At 41.8% G+C, this 12,444-nt stretch overlaps 1 protein-coding gene across 1 annotated transcript in view; it reads right to left on the reverse strand.

Moving 5' to 3' along the window:
* Positions 1-8,025: 8,025 nt before the first annotated feature.
* LOC133654365 (adenosine receptor A1-like) overlaps positions 8,026-12,444 on the reverse strand; it is a 43,137-nt gene continuing 38,718 nt past the window's right edge. The window contains exons 2-3 of the mRNA XM_062054689.1: positions 11,217-11,496; positions 8,026-11,025 (exon numbers count right to left, since the gene is read on the reverse strand). Of these exons, the coding sequence (XP_061910673.1) occupies positions 10,651-11,025; positions 11,217-11,496 (655 nt within the window). The 3' untranslated portion in view covers positions 8,026-10,650. The remainder of the gene's footprint in view (positions 11,026-11,216; positions 11,497-12,444) is intronic.

Here is a 12,444-nt window from a genome sequence, read left to right on the forward strand (position 1 = left end):
CAAAGGCAATTGTGCTCTTGGTTGGGTGTTGCCGCTTACTGGTGTTGATGCCCGTGCAGATGGTGTCTGCTATTGCCCGCAGGACCTGGTCGTGGCGCCACCGATACCTGCCATCTCCCATGCCTTTGAGCAACAGCTGAGGACGTGTTCTAATGATCCTCTTTTCTGACAGAGCTGGCACACAGGTGTGTCTATCAGGCCCCAAGTGAACAGGTTAGCGGGCTTGGGAGGACATCATAAACTGACTGGACCAAGAACTTAAACTGGTGTGGCTCCGCTTTCCAGAGTTCGGTCCAGGTGATCTTGCGACCAGCTATGTGCTCCCACTTGGTCCAGGCCCCCTGCTTGCTCATTCCCACCACTCTGCTGAAGCGAGCCTCCTCCACTTCGGCGCGAACCTCCTCTTGGACAAGATTTCGTCTTTCCTTTCCTCTGGCTCTGCTGTAGTTTGGTTTGGTGTTGCTACCCAGCCCAGCCCGACCAGTAGCTACGGTTCCCACCAGGGTGCTGTGCTGCAGCCTCGCCTCTGCCCGCTCCACTGCATCCTGGGCACGCCACTTCCTTCCTGTTCTGACCTCCACGCCTGCTGAAGATACTTTCCCATCAGCAGAATCTCTGTAGAGCAGGACTTCTCTGGCTCGGGAAACCTTGAACTCCTCTGCCAGACTACTGAAAGGAAACTGCAGTTTGGTGGCTTAGGCTCCGTGGCGGACCCAGCCACCTGCGCAGGGACGAGCTGATCTTCCTCTCAAATCCCTCCACGATGGTCATTGGGAATTCGTACATCAGCAACGGCCAGAGGAGACGAGGCAGGATGCCATGCTGATATATCCAGGCCTTGAACTTCCCAGGAAGTCCTGGCTTGTCCACAGCTGAGAGCCACATGTTGAGGTTATCGCTGGTAGCTTGACGTGCAGCGGTATCCTTCAGATCACCAGTGAAGAGCTTGCCCAGGCTCTTCACTGGCTTTTCTGACACAGATGGAATTTGGGTGTCTGCCTGATTTGGACAAAGGGCCTCTGCACTCTACTTCCGCAGACTTCACAAGCATATTCATGGCCAGTGCAAACAGGGACACAGAGATTGTACAGCCTGTGATGATGCCTTTCTCTAGACGATGCCAATCTGATGTTGAAGTGCCAGAGGACACCCTCAGACTAAAGTTGTTGTAATAGTCGAGGATGAGATTGCGAATCTTCTCTGGAATGTGGTATCTGTTCAGAGACAACTCCACCAACTTGTGTGGAATTGATCCATAAGCATTGGCGAGGTCCAGCCACAGTACTGTCAAATCGCCTCTGTTGTCTCGCGCCTCACGGATCAGCTGTGTTACCACACCAGTGTGTTCGATGCACCCTGGAACTCCTGGGACTCCTCCCTTCTGCACTAAGGTGTCAATATAGGTGTTCTTCAGGAGAAATCCCATGAGGCGATTGGAAACGGTTTTGAAGAAGGTCTTGCACTCAACACTGAGGAGGGAGATTGTCCTGAACTGCTCGATGTTCCTTGTGTTTTCTTCCTTGGGAATCCATACTCCCTCTTCGTACGTCCACTGCTGAGGTACTTTCCCTCTTTTCCAGATCACCCGGAAGATCTTCCAAAGACGCTCCAACAGGCGGGGACACTGTTTAAAGACCTTGTACGGAACTCCACTTGGGCCTGGTGCCGATGCTGTTCTGGCAGATTTGATTGCCTCTTTAACTTCCTTAGGGTGGGTTCACTGATGTCGAACAGGGTGCAGGGTTCTGGTGGGCATGTGAGGGCTGCACAGTGGCCGAGGTCTTGCTCTCTCATGCTGTCACTGTAGGTGTTCTTGATGTGGAGGTTGATTTCCTCCTCGGGACATGAGAGGTGACCACTGCGTTTCTCTCCCAGCAGCTTCTTTGTGAATCCAAATGGATTTGCAATGAAAGCACTGCGCTTGCGGGCCCTTTCCTTGCCTCTCTTCCTGTGCCACTCGGCACGTCACAGGGTGAGTAGCCTATCCCTTACCACACCCCTCAGTTCTGCCAAGGCTGCCTTCTCACTCTCGCTTGCCTTCCTGTACTGGCTCCTGAGTACTCTCAGTTCTTGTCTGAGTTGGGAAATCTTGGTTTCTCGCCGGTTTGGAATTGGTGCTGCAGTTGTAGTCTTGGTGGCGCGTTGTTCCTTTATGCCAAATCTGTCTGATGCAATGCTAATTATGAATGTGCTCATTGTCTTGAGTCTCTGGTAGATATAATTATTGAATACGATTGAAATCGAGCCCAACTTTTCTCTTTAAAAGAAAAGTTGGGCCCTGAGGTCAAAAAGGTGAAGAACCCCTGGTATAAAGTATAGATTATGTATATTATTCTAAAATGATATCAGTAGACATCATAAATCAATTGCAAACGTCAGCTTTGTTACTTAATAATAACTCCAACTTAAGGTTTTGCCCATGGCTTTATTCGGCAACTGCCATCTTCTCTGACCCCACGGGATAACCACTACAACATTTCCTGTTCCGCCCTTTACAACAATACTCCCTTCACAATAAGAGTTTGTGCTTAACAAGTGAACAATAATAATATTAATAAAATGTACACAAATTAGTCTATTTCTTAACAGCTGTACAGATGACGCGTAATTACAGTCACCTAATAAAAAAAAGGTTTATTTGAGGTACGACATGTATTGATTAAGTTCCACAGCAAACATTCAGTCAGTACAACAGAAGGCACTACTTACGGACATTGTGTATTTGGAGCACTAGATTGTGTGTACTACAGTATATTTACACAATATATTTCTTTACATATTGCAGTTTCTACACTCGATTTGCCACCAAACTCAGTCTGCTCAAAATATGAAAACACTTTGTGTGGAATAAGAATAATCCTCCTGTCACACATTGTATAATTACATTCTCGAAATTGTCTTATCGCCTGCATTTATGTCATGTAAAACTCACTTTGACCCCTGGAGGCAGACATGCACCACCGTCTCACCGACACACCCATTGCTTGAATTAGAGTGAGTCGAACCAGAAAATTACAAATGTCCCTATTGACATGCACCGATATAAGAAGTGACATTTCCTTTTGAAAACCACTACAATATACATATATATATATATACAATGTACGTATGTATGTATATATATTAAAGTTAAAGTTCCAATGATTGTCACACACACACTAGGTGTGGTGAAATTTGTCCTCTGCATTTGACCCATCCCCATGTTCACCCCCTGGGAGGTGAGGGGAGCAGTGAGCAGCAGCGTGTGCCGCGCTCGGGAATCATTTGGTGATTCAACCCCCAATTCCAACCATTGATGCTGAATGCCAAGCAGGGCGGCAATGGTCCCATTTTTTGTAGTCTTTGGTATGACTCGGCCGGGGTTTGAAACTCACAACCTCCCAGTCTCAGGGCGGACACTCTAACCACAAGTCCACTGAGTTGGTTAGAGTGTCTATATATGTATATATATATATATATATATATATATATATATATATATATATATATATATATATATATATATATATATATATATATATATATATATATATATATATATATAATATATATGTATATATATATATATATAAATATATATATATTTTCTCAGTCTGTTGATAAAAATGGGGGTGAAAGGACGCTCCCTCCAACAGACCATCAAGTCCATGTCAAGAGCTGCCGAAAAAGCCAGCAACTGGCTCTGGATTAAGCGCAAGGACCCCAATTGGGCAGTAAAATGAGAGACAATGGTATGCGGTCAGGCTTAGGCCTGACTCAGGGAAAAGGACAACCCTGCCATGCAGAGTCCAACAGGATATGGAGGGTATGGCATGGAGGGGGGTGTACCTGGGACGCTAGGTACATCGTTGAGCCCTCTGGAGACGTCGTGGGCTTCAAATCAACGAAACGTCGATGAAGCAGGGTGCCCACCCGAAGACCCCAATGACATACTTACCCTCCCTTTCACCACTCCACACCGACTGCTACCGTCAAGATTGTTCCTACTTACCAAAGGGATTGAAACATCTAGTTCTATTTGCTTTACATATATATATATATATATATATATATATATATATATATATATATATATATATATATATATATATATATATATATATATATATATAATCCGACTGCATGTAAAGTAAAAATATATGTGTATATATATCTGTGTATGTGTGTGTATATATATACACACAACACACACACACGCTTATATAGCCACTCCTACCTCGTTTACTTTCATGACAACCTTCTTAAAGTTTTGTAATCAATCAGAAATGTCAAACAACTCAAATGTGGCAGTGCGGAGAGTGTTTTGCAATTTTTCCCATCGTACATTGCATGGGATTTAAATGGGTGTCACTTTGAATTATGCATTGTGCGTGGACATTTTTTTTTAATATCCACAAAGTTCAGTGAGCAGGTTGTGTTATATGGAACCATGTGTGTTAAAGGCCTACTGAAACCCACTACTACCGACCACGCAGTCTGATAGTTTACATATCAATGATGAAATCTTAACATTGCAACACATGCCAATACGGCCGGGTTAACTTATAAAGTGCAATTTTAAATTTCAAGGGGAAATATCCGGCTGAAACATCGCGGTATGATGACGTATGCGCGTGACGTAGTCAGTTAAACGGAAGTTATGGTACCCCGTAGAATCCTATACAAAAAGCTCTGTTTTCATTTCATAATTCCACAGTATTCTGGACATCTTTTGCAATTTGTTTAATGAACAATGAAGGCTGCAAAGAAGAAGGTTGTAGGTGGGATCGGTGTATTAGCAGCGGACTACAGCAACACACCCGGAGGACTTTGTTGGAGAGCAGACGCGCTAGCCGGCGACCTCACCTTGACTTCCTACGTCTCCGTGCTGCCAAACGCATCGGGTGAAGTCCTTCGTCCTTCCGTCGATCGCTGGAACGCAGGTGAGCACGGGTGTTGATGAGCAGATGAAGGCTGGCTGGCGTAGGTGGAGAGCTAATGTTTTTAGCATAGCTCTGTGAGGTCCGGTTGCTAAGTAGGCTTCAATGGCGTCGTTAGCACAGCATTGTTGCATTGTTAACCTTCGCCAGCCTGGAAAGCATTAACCGTGTATTTATATGTCCACGGTTTAATAGTATTGTTGATTTTTTATCTATTCTTCCAGTCAGGGGTTTATTTTTTTTGTTTCTATATGCAGTTAAAGCACGATGCTATCACGTTAGCTCGTAGCTAAAGCGGTTCGCCGATGTATTGTCGTGGAGATAAAAGGCACTGAATGTCCATTTCGCGTTCTCGACTCTCATTTTCAAGAGGATATAGTATCCGAGGTGGTTTAAAATACATATCCGTGATCCACAATAGAAAAAGGAGAGAGTGTGGAATCCAATGAGCCAGCTTGTACCTAAGTTACGGTCAGAGCGAAAAAAAATATGTATTTCACTACATTCTAGTCCGTCACTCTAATGTTCCTCGTCCAAGAATCTTTCATCCTTGCTCAAATTAATGGGGTAATGGTCCGAATAGCTCTAGCTGCGTTGAAAACAATAGGAAAATATGAGGGAGTGAACAACTGACAACGTCACGCTACTTCCGGTAGGGGCAAGTTTTTTTTTTATCTGAGACCAAAAGTTGCGTACTTTATCGACGTTGTTCTATACTAAATCCTTTCAGCAAAAATATGGCAATATCGCAAAATGATCAAGTATGACACATAGAATGGATCTGCTATCCTCGTTTAAATAAAAAAAATTAATTTCAGTAGGCCTTTAACTTCTTGTGTTGGTTTATTTGCGCCATGAGTGGGAAAGGTTGTTTGGATTGGGTCGTATGTAAACATGCTGTGCTAAACACACTTCAAAGTGCAATTCATGGTCTTTGACATGAGTTACTCACATTGTCCGTAAGTCGGTAGAAAAGTTGCAGCAATTACTCTGTCAGTGATTTAAAAAAGGGTTGAAGCAATCTACAGGCCAGGATCCTTATTAAACCTGTAACGTCAGCAGGTCACACTTGGCCCATGGACCGTGGTTTGGACACCCGTGTGGTATGCAGTAGTAGCAAAACAATGGCAACATTTTTTTGAAGTGGTACTGAAAAAAATTGGCACAAACCATTTTGCACATATTTTAATGTATATCTGTTGCCAACTTATGTCACAGAGAAACAAATAATAATATTTAAAGAAGTATAACTGTAAAGATCAAACCTGAAAGGTTCAATAAATAAATTACAATGATTAATAGAAATACTACAAATACTTTTTAAAAGCATTTTACAACGTAAATTACCCTTCAGAGAGTTATCTGAGACACTGTACCACAGTCGAATGAAAACCTACAATATACAGTATGTATATTTATATAGTTGGTTATATTTTGCAACATAAGGGGTCAACAGGGTGACAATAAGAGTCCTGTTTTCATGATGCTACATACTTGCCAACCCTCCCGAATTTTCCGGGAGACTCCCGAATTTCAGTGCCTCTCCCGAAAATCTCCCGGGACAACCATTCTCCCGAATTTCTCCCGATTTCCAGCCGGACTTAAGGCATGCCCCCTCCAGGTCCGTGCGTGAGTGACGACAGCCTGTCGTCACGTCCACTCTTTACTTCATACTCTCTCCCACACTTGCCGTCAGGGTGCACAATACAACGTAAACCGTAACTTTTTGGTTGGCCAACGGTTTAAAAAGTAGTGTTCTGTGGTTACTTTTTGGTTGGCGAACGGTTTACGTTGTATTGCGCACCCTGACGGCAAGTGTGGGAGTCGGTTCTGAAGTATGAAGTAAAGAGACGTAACTTCGTCACCTTGCCTGGTTATTGACTCCAACCCAGAATATTACACTGCACATACCTATGCTCCTTCAGAGGCTGTGCTACTGGCTGCAAAGCATTGCACTTTCAAATACAACAATGAGTAGAGAGGACTGTTATGTGTGTATATGTGAAAATAAAGGAACACTGAAATTCAAGTATTTATTTGATTTATATGTATATATACATATATATATATATATATATATATATATATATATATATATATATATATATATATATATATATATATATATATATATATATATATATATATATATATATATATATATATATATATATAATAAAATGCATATTTATATATAGCTAGAATTCACTGAAAGTCAAGTATTTATTTTATTTATATATATATATATATATATATATATATATATATATATATATATATATATATATATATATATATATATATATATATATATATATATATATATAAGAAATACTTGAATTTAAGTGAACTCTAGCTATAAATATACTCCTCCCCATTAACCCCCCCCCCCCCCCCCCCCCCCCCTCCACCTCAAATCTCCCGAATTTGGAGGTCTCAAGGTTGGCAAGTATGTCAGATGCTCATCAACCAAAAGCATTGTGCATGTTCCCCTAAACCCAAAATTATCTCAGTCTGGCCAAGTCTGCTGTTTAAAAAAGTGCATTCTTATTTCTTAAACAGGTGTTTGTTTGTTTTCTGCACATGACATAAGGAGGAGACCATTGTTATTGATTTTTGTATTTTGAGACGTATTCATTCATTTTATGAGTAAACTTTAGTTGTGCATCTATAATGTGCTTTTAGTCTTTTTGGAATTTTAAGAGTATTTTGATCATGTTAATAAATGTACGGCACAATAAACACTAGGCCGGCAACGATTAATTAACAATGATTATGAAAATACAGTACAGGCCAAAAGTTTGGAAACACCTTCTCCTCATCCAATGCGGTTTCTTTATTTTCATGACTATTTACATTGTAGATTGTCACTGAACGAATCAAAACTATGAATGAACACATGTGGAGTTATGTACTTAACAAAAAAGGTGAAATAACTGAAAACATGTGTTATATTCTAGTTTCTTCAAAATAGCCACCCTTTGCTCTGATTACTGCTTCGCACACTCTTGGCATTCTCTCGATGAGCTTCAAGCACACCTGTGAAGTGAAAACCATTTCAGGTGACTACCTCTTGAAGCTCATCGAGAGAATGCCAAGAGTGTGCGGTGCGGCTAGTATATGAAAATGTGTTTTTTCTTCTAAAATTTTGTGGGCGCGACTTATACACCAGTGCCGCTTATAGTCCGGAAAATGCGATAAGTATTGGGTGTGTTGCTGTTATGTTTTCAGTCCTACTATTTGAAGAAAAAACAAATTATACATCAAGAACAGCAATGTGAGTAGCTGCGTTTCCATTACCCCGAGAAATGCGCAAAGTCTAAATATCGCAATTAGAACCTCGTTATAGAAACAGCCATATTACGAAAAAACTCTCAAATATCTCAAAAATATTTTCAAGCTCCCATAAGGTGTTTTTTTTAGACGTTTCAAAATTGAAGTGTGTCGCAAAACCATGACGGCACTTTTTCCGCATTTACAGAGCACCTAACACCGAACCGTCTCACGGTGTTCCTTCCCGACCCGCATGCTCAGAGAGACCGACATGCCCGAAATCCACAATTCGTCTGTAAATGTTGTCGTTCACAATTCTCTCCCAAAAATCCCTTTTCGTTACCTTCGTTTTCTAACCAGTGGTGGTTAACCAAGCCAAGATGGCTGTTGTACAGCAAGCAGCGCGCAAACTATCTGATTACGAAAAAAGCAGATCCGAGCAAAACATCTAACCATGCAATGAAATAGATCCTATACTTTATAAAAAAAAAAGATTTTTGGCGTGATATCAAGGATTATACGTCGGTCATCTTCCCAGACATATGAACTATTGTGCTCCAGACATCATTCTACACGACAAAACAGATGAAAACTTGGAAAAGCACGGAGGTCTACAACTTTTTTGTGTGTGTCTTGGTCAAGGACAATGGTATCAAGACTCTCCTGGATAAATATGCATCGTTTTTGCTCGGATAAAGTTGTATTTTATGATTGAACTTTGTGTCTACGGCCATGTTTGTTGTTGTTGTTACACACGCCATTTACGAGTAGCATGTTTTCCCCGTCTTTATCAAAATATAACTATAGATGTCAACATTGTCTATGTGCTGAAAGATTTATTCATGATTGTTTATCAAAATATAACTTTAGATGTTAAAATGTTGTATGTGCTGAAAGATTAATGTATGATCGTTTATTAAAATATAACTATAGATGTCACCATTGTGTATATGCTGAAAGATTAATGTATGATCGTTTATTAAAATATAACTATAGATGTCACCATTGTGTATGTGCTGAAAGATTAATTTATGATTGCTCATCAAAATATAACTATAGATGTCAACATTGTGTATGTGCTGAAAGATTAATTTATGATTGTTCATCAAAATATAACTATAGATGTCAACATTGTGTATGTGCTGAAAGATTAATTTATGATTGTTCATCAAAATATAACTCTAGATGTCAACATTGTGTATGTGCTGAAAGATTCATTTATGATTGTTCATCAAAATATAACTATAGATGTATCCCTTGCAGACTGAATTGATCTATATTGATATACAGTATATTGTAGGAACCAGAATATTAATAACAGAAAGAAACAACCCTTTTGTGTGAATGAGTGTGAATGAGTGTAAATGGGGGAGGGAGGTTTTTTGGGTTGGTGCACTAATTATACTGTAAGTGTATCTTGTGTTTTTTATGTTGATTTAATAAAAATAAAAACATTTAAAAATGTAAAAAAAACGATACCGCTAATAAAAAAAACGATACCGATATTTCCGATATTACATTCTAAAACATTTACCGGACATCTCTAATTGTATGTTATACTCTTCTGACACCACCAGATAGCAGTATAAGTGTCCATATGTCGGCATAAGACCCCAATTCAGTAGTGTACACAATTTTGGAAATAAGAGCTAAAAGGTGCTGTCCACGCATGTGGCCACTAAGGCCTTTAGAGGTTAATGGAAACACTTATGAGTCGAAAATGTACTTTGTCGAATTTTTTTAAATGTCGCTTTTATTTTGCAAAAAACTGCAATGGAAACACAACTAGTGGTTGGTAGCTTTATCAATCTGACCCCAGTCACACCTTCTGTGGTGTTTTCCTAATGCCGAGGGATCACATTTTTTGCATCCATGCAGCCAACATTCCATTTTGTCCCTCTCAAAGCATTTGTTTGGCCCTTTGCCCGTCAAACCAATACCACATTCCCCTAAATGTGGCACATTTCAGTTTAGCTGAGAAAACTACAAAGAGTGCTCACTGTCATACTTCATGTGAATCACAAGATCTATGTTTAGTTATTCCAATTCCTGGTAAGCCTCTTTTCCCGAATGACATCAACAACTGGTAGCTGGTAGAGACATCAACAAAAACATTCCCATCGGAGTCAGTGTCTAATTATCTCGTACTCATAGTTTCGAAAGTTCTGGACGGAGTCCCTGGTGGAGGCGCCTCTGCCTTTCATGTGTTCGATTCCCAGCTAGGTTGCGTAGGAAGGGCATCCTTAGACTTAGACAAACTTTAATGATCCTCAAGGGAAATTGTTCAAAACCAAGCCAATACACTCATGTGCTCCACTCCCCGTGGCCAGTTGGCGCCAGGAAACAAGGAACGGAGAGTTCTGGATGAAGTCGATCTACAGTAGAAGCTTTCCAAGGTCCGTCTGTATTTCCTCAGGCTTTGAGGTCACAGAGTAGGGTAGATGTTAGTTGCCAAAGATCACACATCATCATCATCGTCGTTTTCGAGATCGTCGCGCCTGTGTCTCTTCTGACTCACACTTTGAGGAAGCTGACCGTCCGAATCCAGACACAGAACGTACTGTTTCCAAATTTTCCCGAAGGATGTGCGAAATTTCCTAATGCCGAAAGCGTAGACGACGGGGTTGACGGCGGAGTTGCTGTGGGACAGGAGGATGGCCACGTAAATGAGGAACGGCGGCTTGTTACACGCCGGACAAAATAAAGTGATGCAGTTGAGGATGTGAAGGGGAAGCCAGCTGACCGCGAACAGTAGAAGAACGAGGGCCAAGGACTTGGCGAGCTTGAGCTCCTTGCCAAAGTAATGGCTGGGGTCCACATGGCTCACTCTCACCTGCACAAAGACAAAGGACAAGAGAGTACTATAGACTTGTTAGATGCCATTTTGTTCCCGAATCCCGGTCAGAGTTAAGAAAGGAAGGTTAAAAAGCACTTTGAATACTTTCCGGCTGCACTGTATGTTCTGAATGAATGAATGAATCATTCAGTCATCAATGCTAAACCGATTCCCAGAGACGGTCTCACCTTCTTGTTGAGGTGCTTGTGAATCATGTGGAAGATCTCCACGTAGATGAGGAGCATGAGGAGCAGGGGGGGCAGCACCCAGCAGAAGAAGTTGAAGTAGACCATGAAGTCCATGCTGATGACCGTCTCAAACTGGCAGATCACCATCAGGGAGCCATTGTTACCGACATGCCGCAGGTTGTTCCAGCCGAACATCGGCGTGAGGCCCACCAGGATGGACACCAGCCAGCACAGCAACACGGCCGTGCCGGCTCGCCGACGGGTCACCACTCGCTTGTAGCTATGGCGATGGGGGGGGGGAAAGGACAAAGAGTTTACAACCGTACAGTTCATTGTGGTGCCATTTTGACCAGAAGCCTTCTCTAAACTCTGAGGCATTGTAGTCACTGTGAATATCCAAGATGGACGAGCCCGAAATATGTTTGTCAGCAAGCACAATTTTGAATCGGTCCTCACAGATTTTTATTCAAATAAAAAAAATTTAAAAAGTAGAATCACAAACTATTATTGCACAATTTAATAACAATGTTTTTCAACCGTGATTTGAACATTGCCAACGTTGAAGCCTGTCTCACATCTTAAGGAAGACTATTCCAGATTTTAGCAGCATAAAACTGAAACACAGCCTTTAGTCCTGACTCTGGGCACTGGCAGGAGACCACTCCCAGAGGTTCTCAGAGCCCGAGATGGTTCATATGGTTCTAACACGTCAGAGATGTAGTTTGGCACAATCACAATCAGAAGAATCAGAATCAGAAGAGTTTTTATTGCCATTGTTTGAGAACGGGTTCACAAACTAGGAATTTTACTTGGCGCAATCGTGCAACATAAAACACATATAACACAGAATAGAATAACATGAGCTGTACCTGAGCTATCAGATCTTGTTATTGTTCATGTGTCTGATGGCCGAGGGGAAAAAACTGTTCAGGTGGCGGGAGGTGTGGGTCTGGATGGACCGTAGTCTCCTGCCTGAGGGGAGAGGGGAGAATAGTTTGTGTCCAGGGTGAGAAGAGTCAGCTGTGATCCGACCCACATGCCTCCTGGTCTTGGAGGAGAACAGGTCCTGGAGGGGTGGGAGTTTGCAGCCAATCACCTTCTCAGCAGCACGTACCATGCGCTGCAGTCGATGCTTGTCCCGGACTGTGGCGCCGGGGAACCACACGGTGATGGAGGAGGTGAGGATGGACTCGATGATTGCTGAGTAGAACTGCACCAGCATCTTGGT

Source organism: Entelurus aequoreus, linkage group LG01, assembly GCF_033978785.1.
Source record: "Entelurus aequoreus isolate RoL-2023_Sb linkage group LG01, RoL_Eaeq_v1.1, whole genome shotgun sequence".
NCBI classification, from domain to species: domain Eukaryota; kingdom Metazoa; phylum Chordata; class Actinopteri; order Syngnathiformes; family Syngnathidae; genus Entelurus; species Entelurus aequoreus.